Consider the following 18,048-nt stretch of genomic DNA (forward strand, 5'->3'; position numbering starts at 1 on the left):
TGTCTATACTCCCCCGTGTGTGTGTGTGTGTGTGTGGTCGTTGTTGCTGCTGCAGTTGTATTTTTCTTCTTCTTCAGTTTAGCGTCTTTTAACCATTAGTGTTATTTGAAAAACATAGAGGAAAAAGACAGCTACTGGTGAGGGAAAAGTAACTGTTCACACAGTGTGTGTGTGTGTTATCTTCAGTTTAACGTCTATTCACTATAAGTGTTTTTAGACGGAAAGGAGTCAAGTAGTGGATAAAGGAAAGGGTGTGCATGTGAATATTAGTGTAAAAAAGTGTTCATGTTATGTATCAGAGGGAAGGTAGATTATTATAAGAAAAAGTCTAAAGAGATTGTGGTGAGTATTGAATGAGATGTCATGGTGGGGTGGGGGGGGGATATGTATATGCATATCAACAAGTATTAACCTACAACAATGTAAATATAAATAACAACATTAATTAATTGCAATACATCAAAGGAGGATACCAACTGGACTGGAGTTTAAAATTTCCGAAAACATTCTAAGCAATGAATAATCATTCAAAATCTTTTCAGTGGCTAATGAAATATTGGAAGAAAAGTCATCAATTACATCTTTTGGAATTAACTGTCTTATGCTTTGACAATGAACGAGTAGATGGCTTACAGTTATTTGCTTACCGCATATACATTTTATATTTTTAGAAAATTTTGTACGAAAGGCATTTAAACGAATTCTGTACATTAGACTTGTAATTGGTCTTGAATGTGCTGCTGGTGTCGAGTTTAGAAAATGTTTGGGATTAGCTGCATTCTTTGTGTTTACACAACAGTGGTAATATTGATTATTTGAATCTATAAGTAATTTCTGAAATCGATTTCTAGATACATTTTCTATACAACTAATGCATTCATGCAGATCTAACTGGATGTCAAGTTGTACTGCGCCTTCGAAATTACGTGCTGCTCTTCTAGCTGCTTGGTCTACCCACTCATTTGAAGATATTCCACAGTGCGAAGGTACCCAACAGAAAGTTATTTTAATCCCCTGTTTTGTCAGTTGGTGAATAATATGTTTTATTTCCATTGTCATCTCAATTCGCTTCTTTGAATTTGAAGATTCTATAGCTTGTATTACTGACTTTGAGTCTACAAATAATAAAATTTCACTTACAGTTTTCGGAATCTCTGAAATATAATTTAAGGCCATAACTATGGCTATAAGTTCAGCTGTGAAAATGGAATATTGTCTACCAATATAATATAAATTTTCTGTTCTAAATGAAGGAATTACAAAAGCCGCTCCTGAATTACCATCTTCAAGAACAGATCCGTCTGTGTATATTTTTAGATAATCTGAATATTGATTTTCTATATGGGTGTGTGTGTGTGTGTGTGTGTGTGTGTGTGTGTGTGTTAGATAACTTATAATTGGTGAAATTTTGTGTAAAATATGAGATTACAATACAACATCCTTAGAACGAAATACTAATGATAACAGTAAGCGAACTTGACCAATCAACAATTAAAGATTTGAATCAGTATGATTAAGCACTGATGAGCAATATCATGTAACTTGATGTGATTTGCAACATATAAACAGGGGAACAGATATTAATTGATTTGTTTGATATATTTAAGGCATATGGTTTTGGGGGGTAGTGTTATACGTATTTACATGCCGTGGATTGTTCATGTTTTTGATTTTATTTATTGATTGTTTTCATACACACACACACACACACACACACACACACACACACACAGACACACACACACACACACACACAGACTGAGAGAGAGTCAGAGAGAGAGAGAGAGAGCGTTCTACCGCTGTAAAATTTAGCACAGATAATTCATGTTACATAATTTGTAATACATATGAAATTATAAAAAAAAGAAAATTAATCAGTTGTGTGTGTGGATTTCTGCTCGTTGCATTCTTGTTATATTTTCGTTTTGTTTTCGTTTTTATTATTTTCACACACACACACACACACACACACACACACTCGCGCGTGCGCGCGTGCGCGTATATACACTGTTGGACTTCGATATGTTATCACCAACCCGTTAAGTTTACCCCCACACCCACCCCCCACCTCCCAACCTTCGGCCAAGCCGCCGCACTATGCTTTGATCCCGCTGCCTGAAACAAACTTCCAAACTTCTATGAGCCACTGTTATGACAATTTTATGGCCCCATCTTGGAGCGCCACACCCCAGTTGCAGATGTTTAGAGGCCAACAAGGAGACGTCACACATAAGACATAGACCTACATTTGAGAACACACACACACGCACACATACACACACACGCACACACACACACACGAACGCACACACAAATGCACACACACACACGGACCATCTGACGCCCCCCCCCCCCCCCCCCCACCCCCCCGCCCCCACCGTCATACATACCCATCGCCCACATGCACACCCACCAACAACATACACACCCACGCACTTTCACATACATAATTCAAATGCACGCGCTAGCATACACACACACACACACACACACACACACACACACACTACACACACAGAGAAACAGACACACACACACACACACATCGACACAGTGGGCACAACAGACACAAAAGTTGTAAGTTTTACGACCCAGCCAAGTGGCGGAGATAACACGACGGCAAAGATAAACGCATTAGAGATAAGATAACATAGGGCGCGATCGCGTGCGCGCACACATGCAAGCGCGCCCTTACACACACACACACACACACACACACACAGATAAACAGAAACGCGGACAGACAGACAGACAGCCACCCACCCACTGACCCCCCCCCCCCCCACACACACACACACACACACGCGCGCGCGCGCGCGCGCGAGCGTACACACACATGTATACACACATCCACACACACGCGCGTGCGCACGCACATGCATGTATACCTGCATATGTAAATAAAAAAGACCAAAACAACATAATTATGATATTCATATGCCGAAACCGAAGGTACTTCATACAAGTAGATTATATATATATATACACTGGTGTACTGAAGGATACATATGCTAGCTTTATCAGTGGATTGGTGACATTTCATTTGATTTGGCGACATTTCAGCGTTCACCTAGTAACCGTTGGTTTGTCGTCTTTATTTTTTTCACTGACAGTTAATGACTTCAACCGTTTGCTTTGCTTTGTGGGGCACGTGGGGTTGGGAAGCTATTCCATGTATTTGAATAGTAACTAAGCTCAAAAGCATGTCTATGTTCCCCCATGTCTATATTCCCCCAGTTAGTCAGGTCAGGTCAGGGGCATAGCGCTTGCTACTGGTACCATGTAACCCAGTACTACCTGCCGCATGTGAAGTCTCCCAACGACGGACTAGGCGGAGGAGGAAACGGAAGAGGATGACCAAAGGGCAGGGGGAGCTCTTATCCTTGGCTGGAATCCTCCTAGGAGACGGAACTCCGAAGAAAAAACCTGCACCTGCCGAGGCCGTTCTACACGCGGCAATATCTGCACCTGTGGGACTCTGAGCGTCGGTAGGCGAGAGAGTGGGGAAGGGACTGCACAACTCTTCACTAAAAAAAAAGTCACCTATGCTGGTCAGGCAACCCGGCTAATGTCGGAACGAGCTAGTGGTAATGGAGACAGGCAGAGGATGCTGCTGGCAGTTCCTAGTCACGCAGGCGGCTGTGGGGTGACGGTCGTCCGCCATAGACTGGGGCAGATGCGGCGCCCGTATCCTCCCGCAGCGTCAGAGCAGCCCTTTTTAGGGACAGCACTGCTCTCCCCACACGGGGAAGGGGAGGTAAAATGATCCCTAAACAAAGCCTGCCTCGCCTAGTACCTAGTAGGAAACCGCACCTACTTGGACATCCAACACTAGCGGTCGAAAACAACAGAAGAAAAGAACCAGGAGTCATTCCCTGACTCTGGGTGCCTGGATTGTTCACACCCTTTGGGACAGAGACGATAGACCAGAAAGGTGCACAGCGCTCATTGCTAGAATGCTTGATCGCTGCCAGGTGGACATACAGCCCTGAGCGAAACCAAGTTTGCCAGTGAAACCCAGCTGGAGGAAGTTGGAGGGGGCTACACCTTCTACTGCACTGGGTAGCCAGAAGGCACCCCAAGAACCTCAGGCGTGCTCTTTGCCATACAAACCAAACTTGCACGACAGCTTGACAGCCTTCCACGTGGGATAAACGATAGGCTGATGACCCTGCGTCTGAAGCTGTCCGAGGATCGCTTCGCCACAGTCATCAGCTGTTATGCCCCGATGATGACCAACCCTGCTGACATCAAAGAAGCCTTCCACGAGGAGCTCAGCCACACCATTTCAGTGGTAGACAGAAAGGACAGGATGGTCATCCTTGGGGATTTCAATGCCCGCGTGGGCGTGGACTTCTCCTCGTGGTCAAAAGTCCTAGGACAGTACGGCACTGGTAAGTGCAACTCCAACGGACTTTTTTTGCTCTCGTTCTGCGCGCAGCATGGACTGACCTGACCATCACCAACAGCCTCTTCCAACAAGCGGACAAGTACAAGAACACATGGATGCACCCCCGCTCCAAGCAGTGACACATGCTGGACTATGTGATTGTCCGGTAGAGGGACAGAGGTGATGTTTCCAGTACACGCTGCATGAGAGAAGCAGTCTGTTGGTCGGACCATCGCCTTGTACGCATTAAGATGAACATCAGACTTGCACGCAAGCTCCAACCAGCCAGGCAGAATCCCCCTAGGAAGCTGAACATCCACAGCCTCCCCATCACCAAGGATGTGCTGCAGCAGCAAATCCAAGCAGCTCTCCAAGAAATTCCTGCATTGACTGATGTAGAAGAGGTTTGGAGCACCTTTAGAGATGCTGTGTACGCAGCAGCAGCTGGCACACTCGGCTTTGTACAGAGGAGCCACAAAGACTGGTTTGACGAGAACGACTCTGGAATCTCCAAGCTCCTGAACACATTGCATATACGGCATCAGGATCACATTTCCGATAAAGACTGCCAGAGGAAGAATAACCAGTACTTGCAAACCAAGCAACTCGTACAGAAGAGGCTGCGTGAGAGGAAGAACACCTGGTGGGAGAGAAAGTCCGAAGAGCTTCAGTCCGCTGCTGATGCTCGTGACACGAAGACCTTCCATGTGGTCTCCAAGCTGTGTATGGGCCGAGAGTCACAGGATCAACCGCTGTCCGAGCCTTGGACCAGACCACCCTCCTGACAGACAAGAAAGACATCCTTGCCAGCTGGACAGAGCACTTCAACACCCTCCTCAACAGGGACTCGTCCATATCTGACGAGGTAATTGCAGCCCTCCCACAGCTACCAGTCAATGACTCGCTAGCTGCCCCTCCCACCAAGGCCGAGACCCGGAAGTGACCATACCCCCCCCACCCCCCACCCCACACACATACACACACATTACCCAGGCGGGAGGGGTGGTTCATAATGATTTCCCGAAAGTTTTATGAATTTGCCATTCAAATATACTTGTCTGCCAAAAACGAATTACGGTATGAATATACCAGCGTATGATTAAAAACGACAGTTTTTATATTGTCGAGAAAGTGTGTGATCAACAAAAATGGTATGTTGTTATTAAAGAAGTGTCCTATTTGACTAAGATTAGGTTTGTAAAAATTCATATTATATCACTCAGTCTTTTACTGTCAAGAATGTCCAGAGCTAAAATGTACCCTAGCGTTACAGGCGTTCTGTTACTGACCTATTTCTTTTCAGTGGTATTTTACTTTCCAGTTAGAACTTTTTCCATAAAGTCCTTCTTGGTTTTCTTTGTAAATTGTGACAAATTACACTGATTAACTTTAAAACCATCATCAATACTGAATATCATATCGCGGCGAAACAGTGTGAACGCGCGCGCGCGTGTGTGTGTGTGTGTGTGTGTGTGTGTGTGTCTGTCTGTCTGTCTGTGTGTGTGTGTATGGTGTTCACCGAATAATGTATTTACTGTGTGTCAGCGGGATGCACACAACGTATATGTCTATGTATAAGTGTGTGTGCGGGCAGAGAGAGAGAGAGAGAGAGCAAGAGAGAGAATGAGAGATAGTGGCAGAGAGGGGGAGAGATAAAGAAACAGAAAATGAGAGACGTAGAGAGAGAGGGGGAGACTAACAGAGGGAAGAGAGAGAATGAGAGATACAGAGAGAGAGAGTGGCAGAGATGGGGAGACAGAGAGAGACAGAGAGAGAGAGAAAGACACAGAGAGAGAGAGAGTGGCAGAGAGGGGGAGACAGAGAGAGACAGAGAGAGAGGGAGTGGCAGAGAGGGGGAGACAGAGAGAGAGACACAGAGAGAGAGTGGCAGAGAGGGGGAGACACAGAGAGAGACACAGAGAGAGAGTGGCAGAGAGAGGGAGTGGCAGAGAGAGTGGCAAAACGGGGAGAGACAGTGAGAGACACGCACACAGAGAGACAGAGAGAGAGAGAGAGTGGCAGAGATGGGGAGACACAGAGAGAGTGGCAAAACGGGGAGAGACAGTGAGGGACACGCACACACAGAGACAGAGAGAGAGAGAGAGTGGCAGAGATGGGGAGACACAGAGAGAGTGGCAAAGAGGGAGAGACAGTGAGAGACACGCACAGAGACAGACAGACAGAGAGAGAGAGTGGCAGAGATGGGGAGACAGAGAGAAAGAGTGGCAGAGATGGGGAGACAGAGAGAGAGACAGAGAGAGAGAGAGAGTGGCAGAGAGGGAGAGACACAGAGAGAGACAGAGAGAGAGAGAGTGGCAGAGATGGGGAGACAGACACAGAGAGAGACAGAGAGAGTGTGTGTTTCAGAGAGAGAGACAGACACAGAGAGAGAGTGGCATGGAGGGGGAGACAGAGAGAGAGAGAGAGTGGCAGAGAGGGGGAGACACATAGAGAGAGACAGAGACAGAGTGGCAGAGAGGGGGAGACACAGAGAGTGGCAGAGAGGGGGAGACAGACACAGAGAGAGACAGAGAGAGAGAGTGGCAGAGATGGGGAGACAGAGAGAGTGGCAGAGAGGGGGAGACAGAGTTTGCAGAGCTGGGGAGACAGACAGAGAGAGAGAGACAGAGAGAGTGGCGGAGATGGGGAGACACAGAGAGAGAGGCAGAGAGGGGGAGACACAGAGAGAGAGAGAGACAGAGTGGCAGAGAGGGGGAGACAGAGAGAGAGAGAGAGAGAGTGGCAGAGATGGGGAGACAGACACAGAGAGAGACAGAGAGAGAGGGAGTGGCAGAGATGGGGAGAGAGAGTGGCAGAGAGGGGGAGACAGAGAGAGAGAGAGGGAGTGACAGAGAGATAGAGAGTGGCAGAGAGGGGGGGTAGAGAGAGAGAGACAGAGAGAGACACAGAGAGAGTGGCAGAGAGGGGGAGAGACAGAGAAACAGAAAATGAGAGACGGAGAGTGAGTGAGAGAGAGAGGGGGACTGACAGATAGAGAGAGAGAGACTGACAGAGAGAGACTTACAGAGAGAGACACAGAGAGAGTGGCAGAGAGGGGGAGAGACAGAGAAACAGAAAATGAGAGACGAAGAGAGAGACAGACACAGAGAGAGACAGACAGAAAGAGAGTGAGCTTTTGCCACCAGATACACTGAGTCGTGATGAAAAAGTCTTAAGTCCGTGAAACATGGCCCGGACTACAAGGCAGCGAGCCCACACAACAGCCCAACACACAAGTCGCTGCTCAACTCTGAACGCGGACGGCTGTGATGAAGAGAACACATCACACATTCATCATTCCACAACACAACTTTGATCAAGCAGAAAGCATTAAGTCACAAATATAAACATTCATCTGTATTTGACTTTTTTTTTATCTTTGTGAGAGGGACTATTGACAGGGGGGAGTATCGACACGGGGGAGTATTGACGCGGGGGAGTATCGACACGGGGGAGTATCGGGCTGACCCCCCCGCTCCCTCCCCCTCTTCTGTTTTGTTACAGATATCTTGTTCTGTATTTTTGATGTATTACTTTTGTTTTGTATATAGTGGGTGGTGTCGGTTAAATGGGAAATGAACAGATCTATAGGCTAACACATTGCCAGTGTGTGTTGAGGGTTTTTCATGTGTGTGTGCACATGGGGGTAACAGCAAGTGTTGTGGAACACATGTTTGATTTGTTGGTTGTTGTGGTAAAATGTGAAGGAGTTGTGCTATGTGTCAGTGGTTTACTTTGTTCAGACAAAGTGGGAAAGCACATTTTAATGTGATTAATGAGTTGCTTAACAATGAGAGCACTGAGGGTCAGTGCTATGTTGTTGCACATTGCTGTTTACCAGAGATATGTTGGAAGTAATGATTTCCACACATGTACTTGTGTCAGAGGGACACTTTGTGAACACAAAGAGGATATTTGTTTGGTTATGGTAACACACAGTTTTGTTGTATGATGCGTAACCTGAGTCGAACACTCTGGGTTGCATTGGTCAGTCATAGGTATAGTGCACAGCATGGTATGTCACTGTTGGTGGCAGGTAAGCTTGATGAAGCTTGTATTACCTCACAGAGATTTATGTGTGAGAGGAGTGCATACTGGTGGACATGTGATGAAAGGTGCTGAGAGAGCATAGGCCTTTCATGTCAGTGATGTCAGGATATTTTGAGATTTTATCTGACCTGGGTTTTGGTTGTGTGTTTGTGTTCCAGGTGTGCTGCTTGTAGATGCTGCTTGTAGGTGCTGCTTTAGGTGTAGGGTGAACTTTTCACTGTGTGCTGCTTGTAGGAAGTACTTGAACAATGTGTGCTGCCTTAGTGTGTGTTGCTTTTGCTAAGTAGGGTGAACTGCTTAGTGTGTGTGCTGTATTGTAAAGTAAACACTCTATAAAAACCACTCCATGTGCCCTGCTATTGATGTGAGGAGAGAGTGAGTGAGTGCATCATTAGTTGATCCTATATCCCCCTGTCTGCTCCCCTCTCTCTTCGAATCGAAACAACCACAACACTTTCAGAACACAGTTTTTACAACAGCAATACAATACAAGCTTTCAAAGTCATTCAGCTTGAATACATAAAGAAGATGAAATACTTAAATACAAAGCTAATGATCACAAATACACAATGCGATAAGCATAGTAAGGAAACAGGTGAAAATATACAGCATTTAAAATCAATAAACAATATATAATTCAGCAGACTTTGCACACATACACACACACACACACAAGCGCGCGTGGCTGTGCCTATGTTTGTCTAATGAAGCACGTACAACCTTACTTTCATAGGCAACACATGTCGGCACCCACTTCAAAATCAAACATCATACAAGCACTTCCTTCATAAGTTTGATTCTTTACCTCTGTGAATCAGACACATGTGTGGTGTTGTTTATTTCATGTTATCAGTTAAACCCGTTTTGTTTGGTTATTAATCTGTATCATTCCTTGCCTTCTTTAAAGTGATTTGAAATAACAAAAACACCAACCTACCTCTAGGATATGCTCTCCTTGCTTCTCTCTGTCCATGGAACGACTGGTTGTAGAGATCATGCCTGCACCATATGTAAATCAAGCGTAATCACACTAATCGTCATCATATTAATAATGCACACTGTACTACATTGACAAAGAACTGTTCTACAGTTGTATAAATCTATAATGTACTAATATATATGTACTGTTTCATGTGAGAAGCTTAGAGCCCATCTATGGAGAGTTTGCGCCATATAAGTACAAGTGTAAGTGCTCTGGGATTCAAACAGCTGAGATGTATGTGAACCTCTCAGAAAAAAAACCTTGGAAACTCAGTGAGATATGGTACCCACATCAGTGTCTGTCTGGTAATTATCATTCATGGAAAAGAGAATACGTTTATGAGAGGAATGTCTGACGAGACCTATCTCGGTAGAGTTTAAGCCCCCTAACTGGGCAAAGATGGCTATCCTTATTTACTTGGGCTAAAGTATTAGACAAGGGTCTGATTCCCAACAAGGGAGAGGGCACCTCTAGGTCCTGGTTCATAGCTAAAAGATCCGGAAGGAAACGGAGAGTGATGGAACTGTGTGTGTGGAAGGCCATGTCTGGAGGCAATCCACTAAGGGCATGTATGTCGCTCCTAGTCCTAAATCAGCCTGTGGCCAGCAAGAGGAGAAAGGCAGTCCTGAGGGTGAGTAAGTCGAAATGAATGGTGGCTAAAGGCTCAAATGATTCCTGTAAAATGAAATCTAGCACAAGAAACAAGTCCCACACGGGAAATCTCCTTGGGTTTCCGATTCTTCAGTGAAGTGCAATACAGTCCTCTCAAAGAAAGAAATCAGGGCAGGACCAATGGCTGTGGTGGGGGAAACTTCAGTTCAGTTCAGTTACTCAAGGGGGCGTCACTGCATTTGGACAAGTCCATATATGCTACACCACATCTGCTGAGAAGATGCCTGACCAGCACCGTAACCCAACGCGCTTAGTCCAGCCTTCAGGAAAAACGTGCATAAAACAAATAAATGGATACATCATTAAATTTATGACTAAATAGATAAACAAACAAATAAATACACAAATAACATAAGAAATAAATAAAGTTAAAATAGAATTTCAAAAAAGGTAAGCAGACAGATAACGAAATAAAATAAATTGTAGGGGGAAAAAGTGAAAATACATGAATAAATACTTGTTCTACGTTGACTTAATACTTTCATTTGAAGCGTTTCTGGTTTTACACTATTTTGTCGCTCCTTCAATGGCGGACATCTCATTTAGCTAATTAAAGGCTGAGACTAGGTTCCGAAAATATAACATAAGCAAAAATATATACAGACACACAGAAACACACACACACACACACACACACACACCAGATATGCAACAAAGGTGCACAAAAAGACTACACACAGATTATTTTGTTTTGTTTATCAAGGGGATTTTCTTTTGCATAATTTTCCGAAAGCAAGATACTATTCATAAACAAAAAGAAAACTCCAGCATCCTCTGGATGACAACAGTCAATCACGAGACATCTAATCACATCAGGTAGTTGTTAAAATATATATAAGCAAGAAGTACAAAAATCCAAACTTTCACTGGACGGGAGCACCGTGAACAACCAACAAAGCTAAAAGTGAAAACAACCAATACCCACCAGTCACAGGGTGAATGGAAAAGAACTTCTTTGCATTGCCTCCTGTGATGGCGAATCTCAGCACTTGCTCAAGGTTGTGGTCTCCATCCCTGGCAAAGATCTGAACCACATTGTCAATGCTTTGGCTGTTTTCCTGCACTGCAGCATAGTAGGCTGGCTCCATGCTCTGTGGCAAGTTATCATTGACATCTTCAATTGTCACCAGAACATCGAGACGACCGAAAAGAGGCACTAGCCCTTCATCCTGTGCAAACACCGTAAGCCAAAAGTGGGTAGAGGTTTCCCTGTCAAAAACCTGACAGGTGCGGATGGTGCCTGCACACATACCGAAAGCCATTGGATGGTATAATCCTATTAGAAACTGTCATGCTGCTGCTGGTCACAGCAGTGGTAAAAGTGCTACTACAGTAAGCTACCAGTCTTAGAGGTAGATACAACAGTTGTGGTAGAAGCAGCATTATTAGCATTAAACAATAGGTTTGCTTTTTTCTGTATTGAAAAAAAAATCATTTAAGTGAAGAGACATTAAGCAGAAACAAATGTCTTAAGTTTATCGCCCAGCAGTACTAGCAGTCAGCAAGTAGTGGTCAAGGTGAAAGTAGTAGCAGTGGGGTTAGTTAAGGTAAACATGAGCAGCAGAGAAGGATACAATTCCCCACCCTATCTGTCCTCATCTCTCATCTCATCCCCATATATTTCTTCAAGACTGGCATCAAGTTTCATTTCGTCTTTGATTCAATGCTTGAAGAACATCATTCTTCATGTTTTATGGATTTGCGGCAGACTGTGTTATGCTGAAATTCCATATACACAGCACTGAAATGCACCGGACAAGCATATTTAAAAAAACAATTATCTACTGGTCTCCATTATCTGATATTTTCTAGCCCAGCACTAAATGCAAACGCACACAAAAAGTAATGGTAGTCAATCAACAGTAATACTAGTCTATATTTATTGGTGTACTGCTTCAATATTACTTGTATTTGTTTTGTGCACGCTTGCCTTGGCAGTGTACTTGTGTTATATGAGGGGACGTGTTTGTCAAATGGGGTGCGGCGGGGTGGGGTGGGGTAGGGTGCACGAGCATATCGCGCATGTATGTGTATGGATGATACAGTGTGAAATATAGCTCTGTATTTCATTGTCATGTTATTCTTGCAAGTTGTAAGTATATAATATTATATGGGTTTTCTTTTCTTTTTTCAGATTTATTTTCTCTTTTTTTTCTTTCTTTTTTTATTCACTTTGTAAACATAATGAGTCTATGTTATAACCCAGTGGTCGTGTTCGTGTGTGTGTGTGTGTGTGTGTGTGTGTGTTAAACTTTTAAAAAATTCATTTTTTGGAAATACTTTGATTGCCAATACCAAATTAGGATTAAACATAGGCAAAAAAAAAATCTTCACAGTCATACAATAGGTTGTCATTCTTCCGGATTGAGCTGTATTTCCCGATCATTAACAGTTTATTTCGTTGAGACTTGATCCGGATAAAACAAAAAACCCAAAACATAATCCCACTGCCCAGTTGCTGGAACATAGGCTGTGTTTGGTTAGAAGACACCATGACATCGTTTTTCTTGTTCGCAATTAAAAAAAAAAAGAAGAAGAAATTCTGGACAGAACACATACAGTGACACTGATTACACCATCAGTGTGCTTACTGCATATGAATATTCTAAAGTGGACACTGAATTAATGAGAATGAACATACAATAAAAATGTAATCGACCGTTTCAGTTTCAATCAGCCTTGTCTAGACTGGTCTGTGCAGATCTGGAGAAAATAGCTACATGTTGTCGTGTGCCTGAGGCGATGGCATTGTCTCCATAACCACCGAATTAAAAGGTTTTCCTAAATAATCGAGATATATCAAAAGAACATTATTTAAATGATGGTATTATCTCAAATACAATCATTAAACTATGGCACCAAATAAACAAACATAGCTTTAAATATTAATCTCAGTCGTATGACATCAGATGCACCGTAGTGCTGTAAGTCTGCTTATTTTGGAACTGAATATGCATGGTTCAATCCCGCTAGTATGCCTTTTTTTTCAAACTCATTTGTATCTGATACAGAACGCATTTTCAACCTTTCTTCTTCTTTTTTTCTTTTTTTTTTTGGGGGGGGATGGGGGGGGTGGGGGTGGGGGGGGGCTCTATTTTTTCCTCATGATTCATTTACTGGGAAAAGTGTGTATCACAAGTGAGTCTTGAAGGCCTGGCTTCTCTTGTTTTCGATGGACTGATCTAAAAACAACAACAATAAAGACAACAGAACAGTAACAATTTAAAAAAATGAAAATTAATGGTACAATTTACCATCTTGAAATAAAATTTGATTTTCCCCGTCCTACCCCCGCCCACCCACCCAGACTCGCCCCCTGCTCCCCTCCAACACACACACACACACATAAAAGAAAATTATACATCGACACTGCTATATATAAAAATATTGAATTGGCCTCTACAGAGGTAGAGACGCATATAAACACAGAAACGCACAGACACACAGACAGGTGTGGACGAGCATAATAGGCTATATTTGATGATGAATATACAATGTATTCGATTTCTCAATTTATAGGGGGAGAATACAAAAAGACTGAGGTGGAAAGAAAATGAGTTGATACTGAAACAAAAACAGTGAAGGACAGGGGAGAAAGAGTGAAGAATAGAAACAATTCTAGAAAATCATAGCAACGATAGGGGAGGATTACCGTTTAAATGTGTTATGTACTAAACATTACGAACCTGAACAAAAAACAAACAAAAGCAGATCAGGAGTGGGTTTGAACCCCATATGCTAAAGTCAGAAGCAAAAAGATTTCCAGCAGGGCCAAAACACACACGAATTTGACATCTAAAATTGATATTCAAATTAACATGTTAAGCATGGTAAATTGACAACTGTATTCGAGGTGGTAACACATTAAAATCATGTTAATTTTAATGTTATGAATCTCAACAATTAAGGCATTTTAAACCCTGCTGTAAAATTGAAACAATTTTTTTTTTTTTTAAGAGAGAGAAGCAAGGCCTTCAAGACTCCCTTGAATCTTGTGACATGCACTGTATCTAGTGAAGGAATTATGAGAATAAAAAAAATCGAAAAAAAATCATTAGAATGGGTCCTGTATTCAATATCAACAAGCTTTGGAAAAAGAAAAAAAGCCTGCAAGCAGGATTCAACCACGGATTTTCTGTTAAGAAACAAGTAGTCTAATGCCTGACGCTATGCCGCATCTGACGTCACGACCAAATTTGATAATAAAAATATTGTATCTGAGGTAATAACACCATCTAAATAATGTTTTCTTGACATACCTTGATTATTTAAGAAATTCTTTTAATTCGGCTGTAAAGGAGACGTTGACATCCCCTCGGGGACACTGCAACATGTATCAATCTGCACAAACCAGTCTGACAACAGGCTGACCAAAACTGAAAGAAACATTGAATCCATTTTTCATTTATGTTCATTCCAGTTAATTCAATATCCACTTGAAAATATTTATATGCAGTACACAAGTCAATGGTTTAGTTAATATCACTGTAGGTGTTCTGTCCAGAATTTGTCTTTCTTTTCTTGTAATTGCGAACCAAAAAATAAAAAAATAAAAAAACAAAACGATATCATGCCGTCTACCTACCAAGCAAAGACTACATTTCGGAAACAGCTTAATTTGGGAGACTTACAACCTATTATTGGTATGACTGTGAAGATTTGTTTCCTATTATATTTAAACCAAATTCCAAACACCGGGTATAACACAGACTCACTTTGTTTTACACAAGAGTCAAAAATGACCTTGCTCATCGCAACATGTTGCCGTTTTCTCCAGATCTACCCAGACAGGTGTAGGCAACTAAAAGTACAAGGGTGCGAGAGAAAATAGAGTCCGCATTTCAACCAAACGAATGTGTGTCTTGCGCTTCGTACATTTTAGCCCCTTTTTGTTATGTTAAATGTGATCAACAGTTCAATTTCTTTTACAATTTTTTCTTTGGGATTTCTTTCTTCTTCTGGACTAGGTGATACCGGAGATTAGAAAAGAGAGATAAACCACTTGCAGAAATTGCTGAAGCCAGGCAGCCTGCGCCGCGAGACGTATTCATTATTCATGAGCTGCCTTTGCCCCGCCCAAACTAAGGGAAAGCGTCAGTCGAACGCAGTCTCCTGAGTGATTTTATAATTTGGATTACACCTTTTTTCCCTTTTCTGTTTGCTTCATCCCACACAGATGTCAAACTCAATTTTGTTGTGAATAACATTCCAAAATATTTATATGTATTGGTTACTTTTATTTCCCTATCACCACAGCACCATTTTTCACGAGTCAAAAGATGACCTCCATTGCGGAAAACTATGATATTGGTCTTATCGAGATTCACTGTTTGTTGTAGTCTGTCTGTTTCTTGCTTAAGGGCATTTAATTCATTTTGTAACCCTATGGGTGTGTCAGACAAGAGAACAACATCATCAGCAAATAGCATTAAGAGCAAATCTGTTGCGCCAGGTATCATTTGTATTCCATGTCTCCCCTTCTTTGATAACTCCACTGCCAATTCACCGATGAAAAAGGAAAACAGCTGTGAGCTTAGTATACAACCTTGTTTAACCCCTCTTGGACACTGAAAAAAGTCTGAATAAATACCTTTGTCACGAACACATACAAGTACAGAATCGTAGATGCTTTTAACAGCCATGTAAAACTCCCGAGAGAGAGAGACAGAGACTTAGAGAGAGAGAAAGAGCACAATACAACGGTCTGCTCGGGCAACATGAAGCGTTCGTATATATATGAATTATATATATGATTATGTACATATAGATAGATTTAGATTTACATACTGATAGATTTATATGAAATTATGTATGTATGTATTCATGTATGTATGTATGTATGTATAGACAGATGTTAGAAGAGAGACAGAGCTGAATATGTGTTTTATGTTTTGATATATATATATAATATATATATATTTTTTTGTTGTTGAAGAAATGGTGATGTAAACCAGAGAGTGTGAAGAAAAAGTAGCGTTACGAAAACGCAGTTCAATAATTTACAACTGTCTCTCTCATGTGCAACAGTGCGCTGGGGGGGTGGGGGTGGGGGTGGGGGGGGGGCGAGTTGGTGGTGGGGGAGCTGCTTTATTTTCTTTTTATATTATCTACATTCAAGCAGATGCAAACGTGCTAAAAACCAAGCAAAAATGAATCGGTTTTCATTGTATACAGCGAATCTTACTACACGTGGGAAATTTCAGGCATAACTTAACTTTCGATTTACTGCAGCTGAACCGTCAGAACCGACCAGTTTCCTTCGGGTGGGGAAGGAGAGGGTGATTTACCCCCACCCTTCCGCACTGCGTGTGTGCCCCAAAACGGCTTCAGCAGTGTTATAAGAAGGGGCCTGCCGCGAGTGGTTTATCTCTCTTTACTAATCTCCGGTGACACTGACAGCATGTGACTTTCCAAATATGGAGTATGATGCCTGATGCCTGGGGAGATTTGTCACCAAAGTGTGATATTAACACATCGCTGCATGTTTCAAGCATTCTCACAACAGTTAAAATGTAGCAAGGCCCCAAAAACTGAGGCACAGCCCATGCTACGACCTGTGGGCGACAACCCTTTACTAGCTTGTAACATTTGGGTATATACATCGACACTCACCTCTGGTGAGATGGCCGTTGAGGAATTAGAAACATCCCAGAAAAAAAAGTAACATGCACTGACACCACCAAAACAATACGTTACCATTGGCCGCTCGTGTATAAAGCAGACGATGGTGGCAGTGTGGATATTATTTACATGGACTACCATATGGCCTTCGACTCAGTACCTCACCACAGACTGCTGACAAAAGTAACAGGTCTTGGAATTCCATGGCAAAGTATTGGACTGGATCACTAACTTCCTGACAGGCAGACACCAATAGGTAGTTGTCAACGGTACATATTCATCAGAAGCAGATGAGACCAGTGGAATACCTCAAGGAAGCATTCTTGGTCCCATTCTTTTCGTCATCTTTATCAACGATCTTCCTGGACACATGAAAAGCAATGCAAAGATGTTTGCTGATGACATAAAGCTCTATACCAGGACTGATACTGACCAAGGCCCTCAAGACCTACAGGATGATCTGGACCAACTACAGAACTAGACAAACAAATGGCAGCTCTGATTCCATCCAAACTGGGAGCGAAAAAATCTGAGGCAAAATATGACATGAAAGTCAGTGACACAAATGGAAGTGAGGCACAGCTGACCCTGGCAGAACGTGTGGAAGAGAAGGACCTAGGAATATTGATTGATGGTGGGCTATCCTTCAGGGAACAGGTAGCATAGTCTACAGCCAAAGCAAACATAATTGTTGGCATCATTCAAAGATCCTTTGAACACCTGGCACAAAAGACCTTCTATACAAGGCCCTTGTCTATTCACAGCAGAAACGTTATGCAGCGCTGAGCAATAAAGCTGTTATCTCTGAAGGATAAACCATATCAGGAGACTGAAAATTCTGAGACTGCCAAGTCTAGAACATCGACACTGTTGAGGGTGTATGATTGAGGTATATAAATACCTCCAGGGCTGATACAATGTCAAACTGCCAAAGTTTAGGCCTACCTGCAGAAGAGACCTACGAGGGCACAGCTTTAAACTCCAGAAAAACCAGCATAGATTTAACATTAGACTTTTAGAGGAATTTTTTTCTCAAACAGGGTTGTTTCCCTCTGGAACAGTTTGCCTAACTGCACCTTCCATCAACTTCTTTAGAAATCAACTTGATTCCCACTGAGAAAATCTGCCCACCTTGTACTCACCAGGGGCCGTATTCAAGACAAAATTCATTTTGCCTTCAGGCAAGTTATCTTTGACATGGTTGGGACCCACAAATACAGTTTACCTTGAAGGATAAGTTATCTTCGTATTCAAGACACACGCGGTTCGTTCGGATAGCTAACCCATATTTTTTTTTAATCCCCACGATTCCTGTCTGCGCATGCTCTCAGTT

At 42.7% G+C, this 18,048-nt stretch overlaps 1 protein-coding gene across 1 annotated transcript in view; it reads right to left on the reverse strand.

Moving 5' to 3' along the window:
* LOC143298658 (protocadherin Fat 1-like) overlaps positions 1-18,048 on the reverse strand; it is a 351,658-nt gene that overhangs the window by 280,130 nt on the left and 53,480 nt on the right. Inside the window, exons 4-5 of the mRNA XM_076611542.1 lie at positions 11,020-11,334; positions 9,378-9,439 (exon numbers count right to left, since the gene is read on the reverse strand). Of these exons, the coding sequence (XP_076467657.1) occupies positions 9,378-9,439; positions 11,020-11,334 (377 nt within the window). The remainder of the gene's footprint in view (positions 1-9,377; positions 9,440-11,019; positions 11,335-18,048) is intronic.

This window comes from Babylonia areolata, chromosome 24 (genome assembly GCF_041734735.1).
Source record: "Babylonia areolata isolate BAREFJ2019XMU chromosome 24, ASM4173473v1, whole genome shotgun sequence".
Classification (NCBI taxonomy): domain Eukaryota; kingdom Metazoa; phylum Mollusca; class Gastropoda; order Neogastropoda; family Buccinidae; genus Babylonia; species Babylonia areolata.